The sequence below is a fragment of the Pipra filicauda genome, unplaced genomic scaffold (assembly GCF_003945595.2).
Source record: "Pipra filicauda isolate LSUMZ 115617 unplaced genomic scaffold, ASM394559v2 scaffold109_size3271384_pilon, whole genome shotgun sequence".
Lineage (NCBI taxonomy): Eukaryota > Metazoa > Chordata > Aves > Passeriformes > Pipridae > Pipra > Pipra filicauda.
Window position 1 is genome coordinate 1,106,570 of NW_024103540.1, and position 25,278 is coordinate 1,131,847.

The 25,278-nt window shown below is 47.7% G+C and overlaps 1 protein-coding gene and 1 long non-coding RNA gene across 8 annotated transcripts in view; one reads left to right on the forward strand and one right to left on the reverse strand.

The window, feature by feature from the left end:
- The window catches only part of SERTAD2 (SERTA domain containing 2), a 76,789-nt gene extending 72,518 nt beyond the window's left edge, over positions 1-4,271 (forward strand). For all 7 annotated transcript variants that reach the window (XM_027711437.2, XM_027711506.2, XM_039381084.1 and 4 more), the window contains one exon: positions 1,715-4,271. In XM_027711437.2, the coding sequence (XP_027567238.1) occupies positions 1,719-2,663 (945 nt within the window). In that variant the 5' untranslated portion in view covers positions 1,715-1,718 and the 3' untranslated portion in view covers positions 2,664-4,271. The remainder of the gene's footprint in view (positions 1-1,714) is intronic.
- A 1,445-nt stretch (positions 4,272-5,716) lies between these two features.
- Positions 5,717-11,627, reverse strand: LOC120323218. The gene is made up of 2 exons (XR_005563487.1): positions 11,499-11,627; positions 5,717-6,548 (listed from the first exon to the last, which is right to left on the reverse strand). It is a non-coding gene; the product is annotated as an uncharacterized LOC120323218 (long non-coding RNA).
- Between the last annotated feature and the right edge of the window lie 13,651 nt (positions 11,628-25,278).

Below are 25,278 nucleotides of genomic sequence, written 5' to 3' on the forward strand. Positions count from 1 at the left end.
TAGGGAGCAGAGAAAAACCAGACTTCGGCAGTAGTGCTAAATTTCAGAGGTTTTGTTCACCCAAGATTCCAGGCGCGGGAATTGCTGGTAGCTGGCCAAGGAGCTTGGATGGCAGCCTACCTGTTCCTCAGCTCTGCTCAGCTTGCTCCCTCCCCCTGCCTTTCTTTTTTTAATTGCATAATATGCTAGAAAAGTATCTGGATTTGGGACTTATTTTTAACCAGAAGAGGCTCACTTCATCCAATCTGATTTTGGATTTACCACCCAGCAAATGCTTTCTGAAGCCCTTTTCTTCTGGCTTCTTTTGTCCCCTCTCCTGCTTTCCAAAGGGCTCTTTGCTCTTAAATGTTTGTCATTCATTCTTGGGTATGTTTGTAAGTCCTTACCTACATTGTCTGTCTGCAGAACTGGTGTATGACCACCAAACTGATGGTAGACCTGCCTGGTGCAGTCATTTCACAGCCACCAATCCCACTGGGAGAACTGGGAATTGTACTCAAATAAGGAAGGTGGATTTTGTCTTCTAGACGGTAGATACATTATATGAGAGGAGTCAGGTTTGGGGTAAAAGTCTGTATTGCTGTTGCAACTTCTTTCTGGGTAGCTGTGGCTGAAAAGCCTCTTCTACTTTTTTCTTTTTTTAAACAAGGCAGAAATCTTCATGCCATTTTATTAGAGTTTTGTTAAACAGAGAGCTAAAATGTTAAACACGTTAAAATGAACAGGGAGCTGCCTGTGATCCTATTAAAAGAGTGAGTGGTTTAGGGCTCCAGCACCTCACCACTGTACCTGGGAAAATGAGAGAGGAGAACGTCAGGTCATGCTATTCCTTCAATCCTCTGCATTTGGGGGGATCTTCATGTCACAAAAATAATGGTGACAAAATGAGGTTGGGGCTGTGCTGTGTAGAGGAGCATTTCCAGGTGCTGTGAAACATCCTGGAAGAGATAGCACTGGGGATTGAACTGCCCTACTTAATCTTAGCTCAGAAATTATTTACAAGGCGGGGCAAGTTTGGTAAAATCCCCTTTGTTTCCTTCAAAAATCTGCCATCTGACCAACAGCAGAGTGTAGTGCAGAGAGTGATCTTGGGGATTAGACTAAAAGACTTGACAGATCTTCTTCTTTATCTGTAATTTATCTAATTCTGAGTGCAATAACTGCATTTCCTGCTCTGGTTGTTCAGTCCTTAGGCGATCAGTTAAATAAACCCATATGCGTATATCCTGGTGTACCGAAGGGCTGGATCTCCCAACTTCTCTGGGAAGGTTTCTCTTAAAATACAATTGCTTGAGCCTTGCTTCCCTTCCCCCGTGAGCAAGCTTTTGAATAATAAAGGAAATTCATTGTAAGAACCTTGGTGCTTTAAGTTTGTGTTCCCAGGCATAGCACTGCGTCGGTCAGGAAACGTAAAGAAATGTTCTGTACAGTATATGTAGCCTGTGCACCTCTGTGCAGATATTTGGGGACCATAATGTATGTAAGAGGGAAATTTGCTGCCAAGCATGCAAGATCTTGAGTATTAGAGATGCTGTTTGAATCCCTGCTTGGGATTTACCAGCATAGCCACGCCGAAACAGGATGGACCAGGGCACTGCGTTAAGGCGGCTTCTGCTTCCTCATCACGCTGCTGTGGGCCAAGACTGAGTTGTTTGTGTGGACAGTGTGGCATTGGGCTTTGCTGTCTTCATGGGTCTCCTCTTTTTCCTTTCAGATATATGTTGGGGAAAGGAGGAAAGCGGAAGTTTGACGAGCATGAAGATGGGTTGGAAGGCAAAGTGGTGTCTCCCACTGACGGTCCCTCTAAGGTGTCTTACACCTTACAGCGTCAGACTATCTTCAACATTTCCCTTATGAAACTTTATAACCACAGGCCATTAACCGAGCCAAGCTTGCAAAAGACAGTTTTAATTAACAACATGTTGAGGCGAATCCAGGAAGAACTCAAACAAGAAGGCAGCTTGAGGCCCATGTTTGTGACCGCTTCCCAGCCTGCCGACCCTCTCAGCGACAACTTCCGCGAGGCCCAGCCGGCGTTCAGCCACCTCGCCTCCCAGCCCCTGCTCCCCACTGACTTCGTAAGCACTATGCCCCTGGAATCCTGCCTCACCCCAGCCTCTTTGCTCGAGGACGACACTTTTTGCACTTCCCCGGCTGTCCAGCACGATGGTCCGACAAAACCACCACCTCCCGCTCTCCAACCAGTAAAGGACAGCTTCTCCTCAGCCTTGGACGAAATCGAGGAGCTTTGTCCAGCACCTACCTCCGCAGAGGCAGTAGCAGCCGAAACAGCAGCCGATGGCTCTAAAGCCCATCCCAGCGAGTCCAACATCCACAAGCCCGAGGGCCTCCCGGAGAGCAGAACGGCTGAATCCAAACTCATGGACTCTCTACCCGGCAACTTTGAGATCACAGCTTCCACAGGTTTCCTCACAGACTTGACCCTGGATGACATTCTGTTCGCTGACATTGATACGTCCATGTATGATTTTGACCCCTGCACGTCTGCCACGGGGGCTGCCTCAAAAATGGCTCCTGTCTCAGCAGATGAGCTCCTAAAAACTCTCGCTCCGTACAGCAGTCAGCCAGTAACTCCAAATCAGCCTTTCAAAATGGATCTCACAGAACTGGATCACATCATGGAGGTGCTTGTTGGGTCTTAAAATATTAGAAATATAGCAACTTCTTGGGTTTTTTGTTTGGTTTTTGTTTTTTTTTTTATTTTAAGTACCAGTATATACACTTGGTAGTATTTCCATAGTTCCTCCCAGCCCCAATTCACAGCACTGTGCATGCATCCTTGCTTGCCTTTTTTGAAAAGAAAAGGATCACACTAGTTTTTGCTTCGAGCAGAGTTGGAGTGCCTTCATCCATGTATGACCACTTCTAATGTATTTTTTTTAAAAGTGGTTCCTCAAGGAAGACCGAATATCCTGGTATAGGAAAGAATATGTATTGTAGACAATGTTATGTTATTACAAAAAAAAAAAAAAAAAAAGGAAAAAAAAAGGTGAAAGCTAAGCACAAGGATTATGTTGGGGAAAGCTGTAAATTGCATGTGCATACTTGTCTATTTTTTCTATAAGTTTTATTGCAAGAGGTAAAAAATTTTATTATTTAGATAATCTCAATACCATTTTAGCCCTGTATAGGTTGACTTTAGCAATTCAGCCTTTTGGAGGCATTAACCTGCTCCTCTTTAAGTGTTGCATTTACATGGCTGTTTAGAAACTGCTGCCCAAATTTATTTTATATTTTTGTACAGATTCTGCAGTTTATGATATTGTTTTTTCTAAAAACAAATGCTGTTTATACACACAAAAAATAGCTATTTTGATAGGATTTGCTCACATAGTTCCTGCATAATTCAGATGTACAAGAACCACTTGTACTTTTATACAGAGTTGTAATGTTTTATATGTGTATGGTGCAAAGAGAAAATTGGATCAAATAAGCCTGCAGTCGGTTTCCCTGAATGCAAACAAAAAAAACAAGTGCTTTAAGAAAGGGCTGGGAGCTGCTTCTGTCGGAGTTTCACAAGTGTTTGCTCCCTGCTGTACCCACTGCGCACTACTGTGATTCCTGAAACTTAGAGCCATGTCCTTTTCCAACACGTATGTGAAGCAGTTGGCAGGAAACAGTTGTGGAACTTCCCCCAAAGAGGTCCCTGAGCGCTGCTGTGGCCGCAGCTCCCGCCCCGGCACCGGGCTGTCCCCAGGCCCGCCCGCGTCCCTGTGCCAGGGCATCCATCCCACCGGACACGGAGCCGGCGGCACATCAGCACTCCCTCACCTGAAGCTCCTGGGAACGGTTTTGGCAGGGAGCAACGTGCCCATCACCCACCGAGAGCCAACCTCTCCTGGAAATCCTCCTGACTGACGGGCACGGGCACGGGCGGGAGAGTGGGGCTGAGAGCGCCCGCCCGCCCTTTCTTGGAGCATTTCTCCTCCCCTCTCCCACCTCACTGTGCTAAGTGCTGAAAAAAGGCAACTTCAGTATTACTGCAGTGAAGCTCATCTCGTACCTGCACTGGATGGACTTGCTTTAATATCCATTGCTGTTGAAACTGGAGCCAGTCATGTGACATCACTTGGCATCTCGTATAGAGTTGGGTTCTTGTATCAACTGTGTTACCTGCTTTACACTTTATAGACCCGTTTTACAATGAATATACAGACACAGCTTTCTATGCATGGTCCCCTTCCCCGTAACACCTGAGAAGTCTTCTCCTTACTGCACCAATAGCTTTCGGTTTGTTTTTTTTTTTTTTTTTTTTTTTTTTTTTTTTTTTTTTTTTTTTTTTTTTTTTTTTTTTTTTTTTTAAGTTCATTGTGGTGTACATTTAATTTAAAAAGAAAAAAAATGTTTGCAATGTATCATGCCTATTGCTGAAGTTGCTATGGCATTTTAGTTTTCCAATGGTACTTTAGTTGTTGAGTGCCGGTTACAACCTGTATTGTTGACATGCCTATGGCTTCTTTAGGAATAACTTTTATATTTATTTAAGAAATTTTAAATTATGTTTTACGTCATTTGGCAATATTCAGTCAGTTCTGCTCCCTTCTTGTCATGGAAGAAATTGGGTCTTGCCTGCCTTTTGAGGAGGGGGCTTTTTATTATAAATTGGCACTTTAAAACAGGCCATATATATTTATTAGTATATAGATAGATGTAACGTAGATATGCACACAGACACAGGATAAAAGCAAATACGTTTTTGCAATGAAGGAACTCCTAATGGAAATGAAATGCATTGTGTGGAGCTGCAAAACGTGCTTCTGGCTCCCAGGGTGAGACGTGGGGCTGGGGCAGGAGAGGGGGGGCACTGGCTGAGGGGGTGGGTTTGCTTTCTTCTTTTTTCCCAAGCTGAACTGGGTGAAGCACTGGGATGCTGATGGATTTGCAGGAGTATTTCCTTACGCAGCCTAAAAAGAAAGTAAGTTATTGCTTCGAACAGGAAACCATTGACCAAGTGTAGCTTGAGGGGACCATGGGAAGGGAGGGGTGGGGAAGGAGGAGGGACAGTTTTGGCTCACGCCTGGCCCTTGCTCAGCCACAGTCCTCGGCCCTTGTGGGAGAACCAACAGCCCTGTCTGATTCTGCCCTTCTGGTACCTGGGAACACCTTAGACAGGGGTGTTATCTGCACAGACCTGTAACACCACCAGTTTCACATGGTAACTTGGTAGGCGCTTGCCTTGCCATGGTTAAAAACTGGTTTGCAGTATGCTGGAGCTGCCATTTTTGGGGGGAGTTTACATATTTACACAGTAACATAATTACGCAAATACCACAAAGGCAAAAGCTCCCATCAATGCCATTTTTGGAGACCTATGTTAAGTGGGGTTAGTTGAAGGTTTTGTATCCACAAAGCTCTGAATCCACTTCACCACTTGGACGATGTCTGTGGCTCCTTGGTGCTGAAGCACATGTCCTGTGGCAGAATCCTTACAGGAATCCCAGAGGACAGAAGCATACTTGAGACTTATGAGACTCAGCAAAAGGTTGGGAAGGCTGGTGCAGGCCAGGACAGGAAGGGCTTGGCTGTGACTTTCTCCCTGCACAGTCACTGGTTGGCTCTAGTTTGGCCTTTGCCGTGGTCCTGTCAGCAGCCATGCATGGAATTTCTCTGAGACCTACACCAGGGATGGAGATAGACATTAACGTGCAATGAAGTGACAAGATGGGAGCAGAATAAAAGAGCTTTGGATTTGAAGTGATTTTTTTCATAAATTATTTATTCTTTTTTTTTCTTCTGTAAATATATTTATTTTATTGTGAAGCTAACAACATCTGGATTGTAACATGTACAGAATGTATGGTAGGAATGTATCCTCTTGTAGGAATGTAAATCTGTATGAAAAAGGGTATGGGAGCCAGATTCAGAAAGAATGAACTGAGTTCCAGTCAGGATATGCATGGATCACAGGATTATTTTTTCCCTACACTCTTTTTCTAATATGGGTCTGGTTGTTTGAAATATGCAAAAAAGGTATGGAGGAGGGACAATTTTAAGTTCAAAATTAGTCCTAATCAGGCTCCTACCCCCATCAGCTTCCTGAAGGGGGCCTCCCTTGGCACGCTACAAGAGCAAATGCAATCACCTCCATCATGCTGGCCAAGAAAAGGTTGAAAAAGGTGATTTTTTTTTTTTGTATTTTTTTTTTTTATTTTAAACACCCTTGGGAGGCCCAGCAGAAATCCCTGGGGCTGGACAACTGGAGTAGGCAGCAGGATGGTACCTCCAGCCCCAGAAGTTGTGCCAGAGCTGACACCACCTCGTTGCCAGGAGGTAGGGCCAGGCAGAGGGGTTTGCCTGCCCAAATCCAACCCGCTCACGGTGCTCTGTGCATCCAACCAGCCAGTCCTCGGGCACCACAGGTCCCTCTGGAGTCCAGCAGGATCCCACAGCCCTGCAGGCAAAGGAAGGGGAACGTCCCTCTTGAAGGAGCAGCCTTGAGCAGCGTTGTCTATAAGTGCATCGGTCTGGCACCTTCCTTGCAGCCAACTGGAACAACGCGACAGGAAAGCCACTCTCTGGAGCAATCACTGTCAGGAGAAATTCGGACCTTGTGAAAGGTAATTTGGCTTTTTCCTCAATGTTGCGTGGTAAGAGCCTGGGTTATTTAAAACTGATATTTTGAATCCAAAGTTTACACTTTTATTACCATTAAATTGAGTAAATCGCAATGGATCCTGTCTGACAAACGGTTTAATTCACTCTGGCATGTTGTGAACTTTTTGTTCTTGTTACAGGGTTTCTTTTGATTTGGTTTTGTTCTTTCCCCTTCCCCCCCCCATCAGGTTTCAATATCCTGCTTCTGTGCAAGTTGCTTTTGATATTCTATGAATTAATGAGACTGAACATTTTAAAATAAATTAGTTCTTTTTAAGCACTTTTTCTTTTTCTGAAAATAAGCCTAATGCAAGTTCTGGAACCTCTTTAAAAACACAAATTGCAGATAAAATCCCAACCTCAACTCCTGTCTAGTTCTGAGCATATTCCATACTAGTGCCTGTAAAGGCCAAGATTCTGGAAAAGGTGTAAATAGTGTGACATGTTCAGTGCATGGTTGTTTGAACAGGGCTTGTTATTGTCAAAAAAAAAAAAAAAAGGAAAAAAAAAGAAAAAAGGCTGTATTTCCCCTTCCCCTCCCACAGACCTTAGAGCTGTGCCTTTTCTATGCAATATTACAGACATCTGAAACCAGATTACTGTATTCACATGTAGGTATGGGCTGTAATCAAAAAACAATTGGACAAATGTACATGGAAATGAGCAGTCTTACTTTTGTAGTTTTATATTATACAATAAACAATTAAAATAAATTCTGACTTTGTTCTTTCCCTCCACCAAAAAGGAGAGTCAGGGGAAGACAAGGACCCCATTAGTACTGTAGGAGGGGGGCTGACAAGGGAGGGACAGCTCAGTCTCACACCGCTTTACCTGACAGAAGTATCACCTTGTGCGAGGGCTGTTCCTGGCATGAGGCTTTTTTCCCCAGCACAGAGAGGTGCCCGTGGTGGCCGTGTCCTGTGGCCGTTCTTGGACTCCGTGTGCCCAGGGACGCTCAGCTCTGCTGTGCTGTGTGAGCTGCAGCCCTGAGCTCACACCGTGCGGTGTGAGCGGCTTCCCAGGGAGCCGCTGGGCTGACCCAGAGCGAAACCTGCCCAGTTTTAATACGTATAATGCACTGTCCTTGAGGGCATTAAATCCCGGCAGGAAACATCTGATACCTTAATCCACTGCTTCATTTATCAGTGCCCTCTTCCCCCCGCGGCTCCTCCGGGTGCCTGGTGTTCGCTTTCAGTGCCAGCCAGGAGGGCGATGTCGCCCCTGCCTTTGGCTCAAGCCTTTTGTGGCCGCGCAGCAGCCCCGGGAGCTGCGGAGCGGCAGCACATGAGTCACCCCCCTCCCGCCCCCCCGGCGCACGCCTCGCCCGGCCTCCTACACCCACAGGAGCACGACTGCTCCATTTTGGATTTGCAGCGAGAACCGAAATCCAGACGGAAAAGCGGCGAGTTCTCCCGGCCCCGACGTGCCGCACATCAGTAACATCGCGGCCGCAGCGCCCGGGCTCGTGTTACCGGCGCGGCGGCCGCGGGCTCCGCACCGGCTGCCGCCCCGGGCACGGAGGGCTGCGGGCACACGGGGCCCGAGAAACGCAAAGAAAGGGGAAGTGCGAGAATCAAAGCCGGCCCGGGCATTGAACTTCCCGTGTGCTCAGCAAGCGCCCGGCTCAGAGGGGCGAAACGCACCCCCCCGGTGCCACGGCGCGAACGCTTTTACCCCGGTGGCTCAGCTCCATTCCGGGCTACACCGGCCCTCGCCGGCACCGAGGGACTGGCAGCTCCCATACGGACATGCCCAGGTGCCAGTGCGTTGACCCGAGGCAGGACCCGTGGAGATGCCGCTGTTGCACTCGCAAAGCTGCTCTGATTCTGTTGCCTCCTACCTTTCAAGAGCTTGTTTCCTCACTTTGTGAGTAAGAGATGGCTCCAGCCCACAAAACCAAGACTCCGCACAGAGCTCTCCTTAAGCGAGCAGCTTCCCACCCACTCCAACCCTCCAGCTTTCCACCTCAGCGAGGGCAAACCATCGCTCTCGGCTAAGATGGGGTACCCAGGCAGGGAGCTACATCTCCCTGTGGTGTCTGCCCCAACCAGAGGGAGCTGCCAGGGACTTGTCTGCAACCAGCCCTTGCTCTGAGCCTGCCCGTGCAGGGGGCAGGAGGAAGCAGGCTGGAGTTTGGCACAGGCACTGACCTGTGGCAGATGAGGTATCTCACACCAACACCACACCAGAGTAAAGCATTTATCGTGCTTCTCGAGGTCACAGGAGTCTGAGGTACCCTCAGGACTGAAGGACAGTCTCTCCCTCTCTCAGGTACATCTGCCCCTGTGCCTCAGGAGTGGGTTTCCAGGCAGAGGAGGCACCGCAGCGCTGAGAGCAGCGATGGCCCAGGTCTGCATTCAGCTCTGCTGCTGCTCAGTATCGTAAGTCAGTGCAGCAACTCCACAGCTGACAAGAGCCACATTAAGCTCCTCTCTGGGCCAACTAACTGGAAGATCAGGGAGTCTGGGCCAGGCGCCCACCTGCTTTCACAGACCTTGTTCAAGCTTGTGCCATGTGGGCAGAAAGACACTTAAACGAAGCACTGAGGCAAGGAGGGGATGGTGAAAGGCACCCTGTGCACCACACTCCTGGTGCCCTTGTCCAGGAGGGATACTGTTCCCTACCTCTAACCTGCACGTCCGTGTGGGACATGTGTTCCTCCCAGCACTGGCAATAGGAGTGAGTCCTGCTCCCAGCCCGGCCTGCACAGCACAGCCAGCTTCCCTGGACCACACGCACCTCGTACTCACCAGGGAAACCACAGCAGGGAAAAGTCATTGGGGAATAAAACCCCCTCCAGCCACAGGCAGTGTTTCGTAGAGCTGCTCTGAACCACAGCTAACCCATCAGCTGAGACAGGTCCCTTGGGATGCTGGCTCCACGGCTGAGCTGTGCAAGGAGTTGCTGCTCCCTGGTCCTCCCTGCCCCTTTCCACTTGCCCCTCTCCTCTGGGCTCCTTCCCCTCTGCTCCCACTCAGCCCATGGTCCCATTTGCCACCATCACTGGTGGATGCAGGCTACTCTCTGCCTGGTCCCTGCGTTCATCATCTGCCTACTCTCCAGGCAGCTCCCTCCTTTCCACAGCTCCCCTCCCTCCCCTTTTGAAGAAACTGCCTTAGCAACTGGCAGCAGGCCAGCAAGATCATGGGTTTTTCCTCCCACCCTTCCTTCTCCTCCAAAGAACAAGGTGGCCGGGGAGGGAGAAGGAGCCATAAGAACTGATGTGCTGTGGCCACAGGGGCTCTGTGTGTGGCAGTGGGCTGGGCACACCTACTGACTTCCACACCTCATCCTCTGGGACTCAAGCTCCAGGTACGCCAAGCGCTCCAGGGTCAGGGCAGAGAGGTTTCTTTCCAGTCCTCCTTCCCTCTCCCTTTTCCAACCAACATGTCCCCAAAAGCCAGCCGATTCCTCCCCAAATATCTACAGATCTAGAGCATCTGCCAGCGGGAAGGCACAGAATGAACAGCTTTCAAATAGTCCATTTTCTGCAAGGATTTCCTTCCATTCTTCTGGCCCTGCCTTCCCCACCTCATGCTACTCTCCCTGGACTATTTCCTCTCCTGTTTCCTCTCCTTTTCCCCCTATTCACTAGGCTTCCTCCCCCTCGCCCTGTTCCTCCCCTTGCTTTCTCTCCTTAATACAGTTTGGCCCACAGCCTTCAGTACTTGCTCCTTTCCTGGTGTGAGTGGGAATGACATGGATTTTGTGCTTGTGCCAAGCTCTGCATTTATTAGAGACAGGGAGGGAAAAGAAAAAAAAAAGCCTGGAAGTTTGCTAGAAGACAATACTCAGGTAAGTTAACATTGGTCTTGTTTTCCTTGCACACTGCCCTACGCTGTGCATGGGGAAGGGATTATTTGGGCTGCTCCAACGGGAATTTACTGCCATGCTCACAACCCTTCAGCATAGCTAATTTGGCAGCCCACTCCTGCCTGCTGCGGGGTCTACTGGGGTGAGGCATGGAGGGACAAAACCCTCTCCCCCTTGCTCTACCTACCACTGCCTTTTTCCTGCCTGCCAGGGCTTAATATCTGTGCACTGAGTGGTCTGCATCTCTTCCCTTGCCTGTTTTTTTTGGAGGGAAAACTTGGTGAAGCAGAACTGCCTAATATAACCTTAAATTAAGGGGACTGGGGGGGAAAAGTAGGAGACAGCACTGAGAAAGATCCAGAGGGGAACTCGAAAAATCCAGTGGCTGCGGAAGAGGGGGGCTTTGAGTCCTGACTGGTTTAGTAGCAGCCTTTTCAAGCAAGGCCTGCAGTTGGCTCGGGACATGAACAGGGGGGTATCCATTTCCAGGCATTTTAAAGCCCAGCCCTCTGCTCCCACACCTCTTGCCACAGTGTAAAGAAGCTGCTTCTGCCACCCTGAATGGGACTGGCTGCCCCCAGCTAGAGAAGATGGACAAGTTAATAATCTAATTCCAGGGCTGAAGAGCACCTATTTTCACTTTGGAGAACATCTATTCTGTATCTAACTCCGTTTTTAAAGCAGCAGAGCACCTGGTACAGGTGCACCAGAACATCTTACCTCCCTCAACCATCTCACCTCAACCTACAGCAGCAGTGGTTGCAGGGATACAGCTTTAGGCTACACCAGAGTTTGAGGAAGGTCTGGTGAGCTGGGATGTCAGACTTTGGCTTTCACTGGATGAAAGCAAGAGCAGGATCTGGGCCCAGGTCATATTCCCCAGGAGGAAATATGTACAATTGGAAGCAGCAGTGATACTCAAAAACCACACAGGAGCTGGCCAGCGCAGCCCAGAGATAATCCAGCTCCAGCAGCGAGACTTGATCCCAGCCGTGGAGCTTTTGTCCAAGGAGGGGCTTGGGGGTCAGGAGCAGCTGAGCTCCCGGATGGGAAAAGCCTTTAGGGGTTACCTGTGGGTGCGAGTGGTCTCCACATACAGCAGCTGCTCTGTCTCCAGCCGTCGGACGCTGTGCCACAGGGAACACCACGGGCACAGACCCGAGCTGGCCGCGCTCCAGCGGCATCACCGTCACGTTCCTCGGACCAGTTCCTCCCGCTGACGAACCTCGTGAGCACAGTGACTCACAGCTGCCTCAGCCAGGGAGGGAGAACTGGATTGTGCTGCTCTGGGAGCCAGGCTGCTCCCACCTTGGAAAGGAAAAGGATTCAGGGAAGGAATAAGGCAGGGGAGCTGGGGAAGAGCTGAGCTTGCAGTTTGCTCTGCAGATGCAGGCGACAGCTCTGGCAGAAGCGATGCTGGCAGTGAGGCCACCCTCGTTGAGATGACACTCCCCCCCCACACACACACTTGGCAACAGCCTCAAATAGAGCAGAAGTTCTAAGCAAAGAACTGCTTAGTGTACCTCTATTGCTACAGGTTACTCCAAAAACTGCGTGGCCTCACCAGTCTCATGGTTTATTACCTACTACAAACTGAATTCTGGAAGGTTTCCTTTGTCCAGCCCAACTCCAATCCAACCAAAAAAAAAAATAAAATCATCTAATCACCTCTGCCACTCAAACTGGGCCATTGAAAAGCCTTGACTTAACGGGTCAGGGATCAGCAGGACACCCAGAACTGATTGCAGGAAGGAGCATGATGATGATTTGTACATCCCTGGTGTGTTTTGGGGGCTCTGGGGATGGCAGTGATGCAGAATGGCAGCTATAGCACAGCTCTAAGAACTGCAAGCTGCTGACAGACACTGTAGGAACAAAGTGAGGGCCAAAACGTGTCCAGTGAATCATCCACTATGAATTGGTTCAACCAGTTTGAAGTCCCACACACAAAAGCAAAGACAACCCAGGACTGTCATCCCAGGCAAAGGAGTGGGGGAAAAAGGGAGAGAAACGTGCTGGGCAGGAGGGACAACTCTTCAAGTTGGCCCTGGTGATGAGCTTGGAAAGATGGCAAGTCCCAGCTTGCTCCCTCCTGCCAGAAACTCTTACTCCTGCCTCCTCTCCCACGTCCCGTGCCACGACCTTCCTGCCGGCTCAGCTGCCACGCAGCCGCTCCCCTCCAGGCAGGTCCCCGTGGGGAGCAGAGGTACATGGGGTGAAGAGAACGAGGCTGGGGAAGGAGAAGGGCTCCAAGGGCACTGGACTTGCCAAACTGAAGTGTCCTCAGAAGGGATGGGAGAAAAACCAACCTTCCCCATCGTCCATGGACTGCTCCTGGGGGACAGCAAATCCACCTGGCTCCAACTTCGTTTCATGCCTTGACCCAAGGCAGGGTCGGTGGTCTCCGAAGGTGAGGGTAAAAAAAAATCTGATTTAAAAATAAAGAATAGTCCTCTCCAGGAAATCCTAGCTTGGCTCAGAGCAGGCATGGTCACTCCAGCCTGCCCAGCACCCCTGCCAAGGCAAAACCGGCTCTGGCACCATGTCTGGGTGCCAAAACACACCCAGCTGGCTGGGAAGGGCTCAGTGGGACAGTGGCACAAAGGGAAAACTGCAACCTCAGGAACATTCGCACACAGAGCCTGTTTTCTTGTGCTGCTCTAAATGCTCCAATGCTTCAAGTGAGAGGCATCAAGATTTAAGCTTAAATTAAGATTTAAGATAAACAGCAGGAACAAACCCATTCAGCCCAACTCCTTTCTCTCCAGCAGACTTGCAATCCAGGACCAACAATTTCTGGTCATGGTGTCTGTTCTAGAGCAATTGATCTAAACTTTTTTCCACCAATTTCAGTAAAACAGGCAAACTTGTCTCTGTTGTTCTAGAATGCCCTGTGCCATCTGCAGATAACTCTCTATACAGGGAAAGGTACCCTGACAAAGAGTTAAAACAATCCAATGGCTCCATGTAATACATAATTTATCACCCAGAGTAACCATAAGAAGAGCGCTTTTTAAATGTGGGTTTTGACTGTGGTTAACCCTGAAATTAGGGACCTTTCCTGATTATTGCACTCATCTTTTTGAAGTACGTTATCCCCAGAGCCAAGCTCAACTCTGCTGCTCTAAACCCATCTCCTAACGCGATGCCTGCTCCTCACACAGCCAAGTGTTGCCTTTAGCATAAAACAGGTCCTGCAACTGTACCTCAGCCGGCAAAGGTAATACCTGCCATGAAAAAGAAGAGTTAGAAAACATAACTTCGTAAAAAATTGCCTCCTTATTAAACCAAGGGAGAAAAACCAGGCGCTTACTCAAGGTTTACTGTCCCAGGCAACCCTGAGAAGCAGAATAATTTCCCAACATATAAACGGAGGGTTTAGGGGCAGCTGCACCACATAAACAGTCACGGCAGGGCTCTGAAGTTCTATCAGTATATGGGATATAAAGCTGGGTGAATAACTGATTTTTCGGTTCGCTGGCAATCCTGAAAAAACTCTCTCTCAAAAAAAAAATTCATTTGGGGTCGACTGAAACAAATGTTCCACTTTGACTCTTCAGCCCTTTAACAAAAGTTAGCGCCGAAGATCATTCTAAATGAAAAGTTGCTTCAAAGAGGAAAATCTCAAAGCCTTTTATTTGGAGAAGGCTGAAACAAAATAGGTTTGTTTCTTTTCTCTCCAGACGACCAAAAAAAAAAAAAGAAAAAAAAAGTGTGGCAAATCAAAACAACTCATAAAATGTTTTCGTTTTGCCAAAATTTGCCTTTTCTCATTCAAGATTTTAGCCAGCTCCAGCACAACCAATTTACACATATAATAACTTAAACAGAGACAACAGTAATCCTGATGGAATACAAGTTCTTTTTTTTTTTTTTTTTTAAAAAAAAACCAAACCACTGCACAAATGTCCCGAAAGTGAAACCCAGCAGAAAGTAAGCTCAAAACCACTAAGCTTTTCTTGGCTCGGCAAGAGAATCTTATTAAGTCTCTGAATCATAGAGCCCCAGATTTGGGATGTTGTGAAAATTAAATTAGTCTTACTTCTTATTAGCAAGGCAAGAAAGGAACCAGGAGATTAGGATGCAGCAACTGCCATTGTGAGCCAACTTTTCAGCGTGTTTCTGCCTTTCTCCTGCAAACCCACAATTAGTGGCGTTCGCGCTGTTCGGTGCTATTTTTAATCCCGGGATGCAGGTTCCTGACTTTCCACTCAGTCTAATGCAAATCCAGGATTTAATGCCATGCCACGGTGAGATTCTCATTTCACTTCCTGATTTGTCTCATTTGAAGCCTCTGCTTACTTGTGCTCTGTAGGTGCATCCACTCTACGGCTGCAAATATAAGATCCCGGGCAGCCAGGAGTTAAACTCTTGGGATAGAGAGGGAGGAAAGGCATCCATCCATATGCACTTCCAGAGAGTACAAGTGGGATGGCCTCACCCCTCTCCTGTTTTGCCTTTTGCTGGAAGTTTAATATTTGAGTTTGCTGGCTGCAGGATGGCTCTGATGCTTTGGGGAACAGAGCCTGGCCAGCTGGGACAGGAACAGTGCCCTACACGTGGGACCAGAGAAAGAGATGGGATTTATCCAGATTTATCCATGCTTTCATTCAGAATACAATGGCTTCATGTGCCAGGGAAGAAGTGGGAGCAAAGCACTGTGTTTTTCTAAGTGCTGTACTTTTAAATTAAGCTGGGCTGTAGCACAGCTCGCCTTCGTAATTCACAGCTTCCAGACATCCCACCACACTCCTCAGTGAAAACAGCAGAAAGCAAAGAGCAGATATTCCAAATGTCACACCCAAGCCTGGGTTTAAAACAGTAGAAAACAAAATAGATGTGGTTTTCATATGTCATAAACAGACAAGGACAGGCAGTGACAGTTTGCTGGAAATTGTTTTAACAGACCACAGCTGAAAGTGGATTTAAACCCGGAGAAATCCTTGGAAGGTAAAAAAACAAACCACCACCACCCAAAGAAGAACTTGGACCATCTCAAATCACCACTACACTATGAAAATCACTACTCAAATCACCACTACACCACTACTTTGCCTTCCCAAGGGCAAAGTCCAAAGCAACATTTAATAAGCCAATACTTCCATTTATCATGAGCTCATTTGAATACTACAGTTCCTACATAATAAATCAAACCTGCCTGCAGTGTTATTATTATTATTTTGTTTAAATAGCACCTTTAATCTCCAAAGAGCTGGCTCTCAGCACAGCAGGGCTAGAGGTCAGAGCTGGGCAGCACAGCACCTCTAGTCCCCCAGGCCATGGTATATCTAGCAGGTGAGGTGGGAAGGGCTGTCCTGATTGTCCATCCTCAGCTCTCCTGGGAAACAGCACTCACACCAGGGAGAAACCAGTCATCTCCAACCCTGCCTGGAATGAAAGGAGCTGAAAATCCCTCCAATGGGGATGTTGCTTTTAGCTCAGCACACTCAGAGAGGAAGCTCAGGGAGCTCCAGCACCAGACAGCTCCAGTCACCACTTCTGTCCTTCAGCCAAGGACAACAGGATCTCATCCCTTCCCCACTCCAGGTTACAGCAGGTTTTACAGAGTGCCTCCCCAGCCTGAGCTAAATTAAAGAATAAGAAAGCTTGGTTCTGTGCAGAAGAGCATGGGGAGCTGGGAGTTCCTGCACCCAGGACCTCTGCAGTCCTGGGCCACATCCCTGGAGAAGACAAGCTGCAGGGAGCTCCTGGCACACATATTCCTGCCCCTTGCACTTACCCCAGGTTTCACATCTCCTGTGCTGCACCAGAGGAACAAAGACATCCTCTTGTTCCAAATCTCCCCTCCACAGCCTTCTGGAAGCTGAGCTTTCCCCTTGTCAGATGTCTCCAAGTCCAGGGTGAGCACATGCAAATGTGGCCAGGATGGATCAGAGCCCAGAGATTCACATATTTCTTGGAGAACTTAGGCCCTGAGAATACCAGGGGCTCAACACCGCCAGGTGAAACCTACAGGAGATGGGATGTGGTGCCACTGGTTTTCCTTCCAGCAGAGGACAAAGGGCACCCAAACCACCACTGCAGCACCAAATTTGAGCAGCTCCCACATGCTGGAAAACTCCGGGCACTGCACTCATGAGACACATCTATCCTGGACCCTGGCACCAATTCAAATAGCATCCAGCACCTCTCAGGATAATCCCAACTGCAGGAAATGTTTCTCTGTATCAATCATCGCGTCTGTGTGTCTAATCACATGTAATTGTGGATTGTAGTTATATAAAATGGGCTCCTAACAGCAAACTCTCTACAGGGAAAATGGTCTGGGCAGCATAAATTATATGAACAAAAGCAAATGCAAATCCTTATCCTTCAACACTTCAGGTGAAGTATTTTGCTAGAGAATCCAGCCTTGGGTTCATCAGCCTCTTCTCTGGCCAGCTCCAAAGAGGCAGCAAACAATCACACTGCGACTGTAGCATCTCTCCTGACCCTGGCATTTGAGCTGGCTCTTTCTGCAGGGAAAAGACACCTATAACTCACGAGCTGCACTTCTGCAGCTACAACAGCAACTGCAGGAGAGCCTTTTCCTCCCCCCTTCCTAGTTAATTAGTTTCCCACCTGTGGGTTTGTTTTGCAGGAGAAGAGCAAGGCCTACCTCTGTCTTGCTTTCTTCTTTTCCAGGGGCAGCTCTATTTTTAGGGAACTTAGAGGAGCAGCAGCAGGTTCTGCAGTGCTCCGTCAGGCAGGAGGGAAAAGCAAGGCGTGTTGAAAGTGGAGCATGAACTCCCTTGTGGTCCTGCCAGCGTTCCCTCACCCGCCTCCACCTGTTTGGGCTGCTGAGAAGAAACTGGAGCCTATTATCAGGCCTGCTCCTTTGTCAGGTGTTCCTTTGATGTAAACTCAACCACGATCAGATGTGCTGATGGCAGCAAACAGCCAAAGAGAACCAAACGTGCAAACTTGCACAGTGACCTGCAGAGATTAGAGCGAGCGGGGCCGGAGACAAATCGAGAAGATTAAACACCAACGAGCTGAGAAGTCTTGGGAGAAGCACCCAGGGAGACAAAAATAAGCAACGCAGACAGAAAGTAAGAAAACAAGGCAGACCAAGGATTGGATAGATCCTACTAATGCATAAATCAAAGTCTTCCCCTTCCTTGCAATCAGAACTGTTCTGGTAATCTCAGTGTCTGCAGAGTCCCCTTCTGCTCAGTAAGCTCAAGGAAAGCCTACCTGGAGCTAATGGCACTCCTGATATCCGTCTTCTAGCGCTGTACCTTACCCAAGGACAGAGGACCAGGAGGCTTGCAAGGCCAGAAAATCCCATATCTAACAGGATGCAATCCCATGGCTGTACAACTTCCCTTCCCGCAAACCTGCCCCTGCCTGCCGCACAACAGCACTTTGCAAGGTTTTTTTAAAATTTGGAGAGTAGGGCTCTGCTTCTGAAGGTGGAAATATTTAATTTGGGGCAGGATGGCATACCACTGCATTACTCCATTTTTCATCTGTTGCTAGTAGCGATGTCCTCACCCTGCAAGCTCTCAGATTTGAGGACCATTACTGATTTAGAACCACTTAGCAGTATGGCAGGGACAGAGGGTATTGAGACACCCAAATTCGTGGGGGAAAACGACACCTAAGAAAAGTTCTTTTTCCACTGATCAGCTATTCTGCAGCTAAATGAAACCTGATGCCTTATTAACAGGCATATCTACCTTTCAAATTCCAGTTGTAGACAGCCCTTTCTGTATGCCTCAAAAACTGAAGTTCTCTAGCAACACCAGCAGAACTGTGTAAGTTCCTCCTGTAAACATGCTAAAATCCCCCTTGCCATTGTGTATCACAGCTCTTTCCACTGTCACTTGTAAACCAGGGCAGCGACACTGTGTTCACACTTGCAAAACAAGAATGCATTTTCAGCCCTGCTGACCAGAAGTGGCAGAGGAAGATCAAGATGTCAGTGAGGCAGATTTCTGCACACTAGGCCTATTATTTGCTAATGAGATTTCAGCTGTGATCCTCCCGACTCAAAACACACTTCAGAGATCGGAACACTCAGAAACAGGTTGCCAGCAAATCCTGAATTCTCTGCCCTGATGCTGCAGTGTGGCCTGGGCAGTGCTACACCTCATCAGTGCCAGATCACCTCACTGGTTATCTTCCTACACCCACTCCCAGTCTCGGGGGAAGGCGGCTTTTCACGAAGAGATGGGAATTTAAGCACGGCCGCTGCAACATTTCAGTCGTGCCCTGAGACAGGCTGACCTCCACGGTGCCAACATGGTCCTCCAGTGCACTGCACAAATCAAACACAGGGAATAGGAGCCTGTACCAGCTGCAATGGTCCTACAAGCTGGAAAGGACCAAACTCCCTACCTCTTTGGTCGTGGACTAGGGGAGAATTTGCTTAGGCCGCCTCTTGAATGAAAGAGGAGTTTTCCTAAGGACTGAGCTCACACTGCCAGCCTGCTAAGGAGCTGCATTGATTTGAAACCTAAAGGACAGCTGTTTGTTCCTCCCTTTCCACTCTGCTTCCTCCTCCCCAGCCAAAGGAGGGGGAAAATTGCCAGAACAGACTTCATCTAGGTGGCCAAGGATAGAGAGAAAGGGAGAGGACACCCCTTCAAAATGGAAAAGGGGGGGAAACTGTACCCTTAAGAACACAAAGCAGCCATACAACTGCGCCTTTTGCCATTGTCAGAGGGAAGCAGCTCAGTCCAAGAGAAAGTGGAGTAACCTGCAACAGTCCTAACAGCTGCAAAACACCCATTGCCAGCTGCATGTTGCTTCTTAACTCACTTCAGCATTAACTAAGTGACAAAAGACTTTAGTGCTCCTAATGAAAACACAGTCCCTGTATCCAGTAAAATAACACAGCCTTGGAAAAAAACCCAAACCTTTTTGTTAGTAGAATTCATGTGTAAACAGGTTTCAGGTCCAAGTTGCTGAGATCGGGGAAAAAACATTTGATGAGATTTGGGGCCAGGAAGAGAGAGGAAAGGGAGGATTTGAAGGTGTGTGGGGGACACTTCATGAGTGCTTTTGATTTGTTTCCAAAATACCCATGTTTTCTATTTGTGCTAAGGCTTCCTTTAAGAGTTTAAAAGCCAAAATGTGATCCAAAAAGGCCTTATGGGCCCTGAGTCAGCCTTCGCATTTTTGAAAGAGCCTGTCAGATACTTTCCGCTCTGCTCTGAACTCTTGTGGAAGCTGCTCCCACATCCTTCTCCAAGGCTGCTGTAACTGAAGGGCTTTAGGAAGAGATTCAGCAAATCTTGTTGCCTCATCTTCTGTAAACTCTTTGGACTGGTGAGCATAAAGGAATAACAAAAAAATCAGCAGTCCAGCTACTCATGGAGTGTCTGCACACAGCTGCCAGTGTTCACTTGTTCTTTCCAGACAGTCTCCTCACACACTTCTTTTCCCCAACTGAAAAAGACCTGAAAAACCAGCTCCAACCACAGCAAAAATTACAAATCAGACAGTACCACAGCTCTGCAGACCTGAGTGACAGCCCAAGGGGCCACCAGAATAGAAATTAGACAGACATTCTGCCATGGCCACACACGTCTTCTGCACATCCCCCTGTACCTCAGTCTGCTCCTCTGACCATACAGCTGTTCACTGGTTTTGGAAAAGCATACTGGGATAAAGTTGTGTGACAGAAGCAGCAGGACTGCCCTCCTTTCCCATGTCACTGTGGCCAAGACTCGTTGCTGTCTCAAGCAATAGGGCAAAACATTATTAGTTTTCTTTTAGCTATTTATACCAACAGGCTGCAGTTCACACTCGGAAATATTACTGGAGAAGCCAATTTGTCTGTTTCTTTCACTACTTTACAGAGTTGGGACTCTGTAACAAATTCCCTGAAGTGGCACAAGGTGCCATGACATCAGAAGTGGTTGGGGTGGGATGGGCTTTCCTCCCTAAGATACAAGTCCAGAAGGTTTACCCCTTGGCAGAGCCAGGCCAGCTGTGACACACTGTGCTCATGAGGATGGAGCTGAACACCACAGTGGCCCCTGGGGTTTGCACTGCAGCAAGGTTTGGGGTGCTCACTGTATCATGGCACAAGATGCAGCTCTCTGAGGTTTGCTGGACAACTCCTTTTCCTATGAGGCATCCTCCCGAGCAGCTGGAGCCCAGGCAACAGACTAAGGCCTGATCCTAAGAACTTGCTTTTCTCCCCCTGTGTAATGCCTTCTGAAGACCAGCTCAGGCAAGACAACACTTCCTGCCATTTATAAGATTAGGGCAGTCTTGAAAACTACACCTGGCCTCAGTAAGCTGCACTCACTGCAGTTCTGTACTGAGGGAAACAAACACCAAGTGTTTTATCGCTTAAAGAGCCAAAAACAACTGAGACACGTTTCATTGCAGAAGTGGAGACAAAGGCAGAGACAAGGCTGCTGAGCTGAAAGTGCCCCTCTGCTTCCCCTTCCTCCCCACTTAATACCTTCATTGCTTTAAATATGGAAGGTGAGGCTCACACAATGGCAACAATCCCAGCAGAAAACCCACTTGTATTCCGAGGGGATTTGCTCGCTAGACCTGGTGTCAACGGTGCAAACACTTGCATGGAACTGTACCTGCACAAGTATTAATAAACCCCCATGATACAGCCCTAACAAGCAAGGATCAGTCACAACAGCTCAACTGCCAGCAGGTGTAGCAACAGCCACCTTGGTCACACAAACAGTGAAGACAGACGTGACAGTCCAGCAGAATTCCACAGGGAATATAGTCCAAGAGGGGCAGCTTCCTTTTGATGTCTCAGATCAATTTATTGCACACAAGGGGAATGTACTCGAAGCATACAAAACTATGCCAAAAAGATCATTAAGCATATGGAAAACCACACCAGAAGAATCATTAAGTCTGCTTAGGCAGACATTAAAAATATGTACAATACCTTAATTTTGACTCTCCTTTGAATTATTTTGTTTTCCACAGGACAACAGTGACTTTTAGTTCAATGAGAAGTATTTTTTTTCCCCCTTCATATTCTAGAAGTAGTCCCAAGCCTTATTTAAAACCCACAATCTAATTACTATGTGGAGTACAGCACTAGGAACCTTTGCAGATGTATGGCAGGTGAGTCGGGTCCTCACAGAATCAGTGGGTCTGCAGAGGAAGATTCAGAAACCCTAAACTAGAAACGTACTTCTCTTTGGTGACCATACAGTGAATCCATAGGTAAGACTGAGCATTCCCCCATGCCTCTGAGATGTGTGTGAGACCTGTATCAGCTGAGTCCTTCTCAGATATTGCTGGCATGGCTCTCAGAGGAGCATGGCATTCCAGAGTTAATCTCTTCAGCCTGGCTGTAACACAGGGTTAACAACGTGTATTACAGTTTTAAGTACAGGCTGACAAGATGAAAACAAGAGCTCCATCAGTTTTAGGTGCTTCACACGTGCTCCTGACCCCACAGAGCCATGACTGTATATCAAACAAGCAAAGTTCCTAACTGCTTAAGCTGCATCACAGGGAAATTAGCATTTGTGCACATCCCAATCAGGCAACTCATGCTGGGCACCAAATGACAGAAGTGCACAAGTGACCTACTGCAAAAAAAGCTGGCATGGCCAGCTGCTTCCAGCCAGGAGAGCTTTGCACTCCACTGTGCCTTCTCTGCAATTTCCACATAAGGCCATCCGTTCTCTTCAGCCGCATGAAGCAGGGGCCCTGCAGAGAAGAGTTCCACTGCACTGTGCTGATTCAGAGAATAAATCTGCACAAGGAAGGCATGAGGCAAGGATCAGGTGAAGACAGGAGGATATGTAAGTAACAACTGTCACATTGCAGACATGACAGGACTGAAGCTGCAGTTCCAAATCACAGTGGCAGAGCTTTGCTCTGGAGGATTTGGGTTTATGCCTACAGTCTGGATTTATAATGTACCTCCTTATCTAAAAATAACTTTTGAAAAAGGTATTCTAACATCTGGACTTGTACCAATGCTAAAACTGGCACCAGCAGCTGCATTTAAACCCCTTATGTCTGCAGTCCAGCACTCTATCCAAAATAATTGATAGCAATGCTGGGCTGTGGCAATGCACAGAACTCACACTCACCCCATGGGTTTGACACATTTTCTCTGCAGCACAGTAACTCAGACACTTGGGTCTCTGAGGCTCAGTTCCAGATTTTGGAGAAAAGCAGCCAGTGGGCACCTGTAATCCATCCCAGGCTTTCCCTTCTCTCCAAATGCTCCTGCTCCTCATGCTCCTGTATCCCACTTTCTCCACCACCTGCTCTTCCTATAGCTATCCCAGCTGCTTATACTCAGAGTCCTGCTTCACCTTCTTATTTCCCCTACTCAGAGCTTCTCCTGAGATCTTGCTTTGCATTTATTTCCAGCTCCTTCTTCCCTTGTTTTTAGCCCTCTAAATTTGAATGTTTTGTTTCTTCCCATCTCCTTTTACGTTCCAGGTTCACCTGAGGGAGCAGAGCAGGCTTGCTGCCTTTCGTGGTTGTGCTCTTTGGCACAGAGACCAGATGATGAAAAACTTCTCTGCTTTTGTAGCAGACACTTCTAGCAGGTGCTATGTAATTATTAGATGCCATATGCTTTTATAAATTATATTGAAGTGTATTTTGCAACTGTCCTGTACTTTGAGAGTGCTCTGAAATTTAAAAGGTAATTATACATAGATGCCAAGCTGGCACAAAAGGGTTGCACCCAGGTGTAAATGGTTGGACCAAGGGTGATCCATCTTACACACACTGAACTAAGTCTCTCTGACATGCTATATAAACTACTAGATATTCATCCCAAGAGCAGCAGTCCAACGACAGAACTTCTCACATGATGATTTCATTACCAGGTAAAAAATTCTGTACAACAACTCAACGTGATGAAGTGTTAACTTCAGTGCACGCTAATTGCATTTGAGGGTGTCTAGATAACATTATCTGCAAGCTTTACTTTTGGCATCTCAAAATGAATCTGTCGAGCTGACGATATTCTGAGAAGGTCCGAACGTCTCGAGTGCTGTGGGCAGCGCCTCCCTGCTCACACCTGCAGCAGGTGGTGATGCTCAGGGTAAGGTGGTGCTGAGTATTGGAGTGCAATCTTTTGGATAATACAAGCAGAGTCCAGCTCTTCTTAGCAGTCATTCAGGAGCCTGCAGCTTGCTTCACAGCGGGGTCTTTGGACTTTGCCTCATGGCCATGTGCCAGCTCAGGCAATTGAATCTGAACCAAGTGTCCTCCGCTGCTTGTGCTGGACGGGCACACGAGCACCTCGCTACTAAATGACACCAGCTCTGGAGTGAGAGTGATGCCCACTGACATGTCTGATGACAACGCACAGCAACACATATGTGCAGAAAGTATCAATTACCATCCTGCCCATAAACCTACTGGCAAGATTAAACCAGATAAGGCATGCTGTGTCAGCGGGAACAGCACGATCCCGATGCAGCTGGATCTGTTAGACAGAACTTTCTGCATAAGAACAGAGCTGCCTGTACAAGACAGGAGGACAGAGGCAGAGAATCCTGTCTGTCCATCCCACCATCAACAAGAAAAAAAGGAGGCTTAAGCAAGGAGACAAAAAGCAGTGCTGCATTCTAAGGCAGGCAGCATCCACCTCAAAAGGCTGAATTTGGACATAAGCTTTATGTCTTTCAGCAGTATGAAGGTCTGCGGGATGCTTTTTTTTTTTTCCTGGGGCAGAAAGAACATAAAAACCCCATAAACACACTCTGGGTAATACCAGGTTTCACAAAGTTTCAGATTGGTACATCAGTCACAATAGAAATCTCTTTTTTTCCCCTCCCCCATCCACGGCAGGCCACCAGAACTGCACTCGGAGACTGGAAGACAAATGGTCAGCTGCCTCTGGAGGCAATTGTGAGGAGACTAAAGATCAACTTGCAGCTGGCACTTCCACCCCCACCTCTCCTTAATACTTCAGTCCACTCACTGCCAGACAAGGATCATGAGTCAGCTCCTAAACATATTCTCCTTGAAACAATAGCTATAGCTCTCTGCTGCAGCTATCCCACTGCTCCAGCTCCAAGGGACACGCCACAGTCATGGAAACAAAGGGACCAATTTTAACCTACAGCAGTCCAACACCAGAACTGAATGATATAATAAGCATGCACTAAAGAATACTATGCTAAACCCTGGAGATTAGCAAAGCTAATTTTGACATGTAACAGGCATGAAGTCAGTACTGTAATGAAAATCTGCAGAAACAGCAGAGAAGTGGGTTTGGGGCTACGTGGAAAAGCAGATGGCTTTTGCACAAACCTTTTCTGTTACAACGGGGTGCAGTTTGATACCTCAGCACTGTACACTGCAGTACTAATTAGAGGGCAAAGGAGACAATTTAGCCTTTACAAATTAACTTTATCATAGGCATAGAAGCTGCTGCTCTCTCAATTCGAGCAGCCACCACTCACTGAAACTCCTGCGCTCACAGAGATGGAAGCCCAGCACTCGTCTCTCAAGGGCATTTCAAGAAGTAAAAAGCTGCTTTTTGCAAGGACAACATTTCAGCTTACCCAGCTAATGACATCAAACTCGAGCTTTCCTGACCCAAGTGCTGTCAGACAATAAAGAATTCAAAGAACAGGTAAGAAAACACACTAGAGATTTCTCAGAACTAGATGTTAAGTGCTGAACTGGTGGTGACTACAGAGCACTTGAAGAGCTGTGCACACAGTAAAGATTACACATGGGAGAGTCTATGTCCATGCACCCTCCAGAAATATCAGCACCCAGAACATGCCTTACCTGCAGACAGTCCACTGAGACCCTCTGAAGAGATACTGCTGCCAGAGCTGCAGTGCAAGCTAATGTGTTAGGAGACTTCAGTGACAGCTATGTTTACATTTTTATTTCTAGCTAAGAAATAGGCAAAATCAG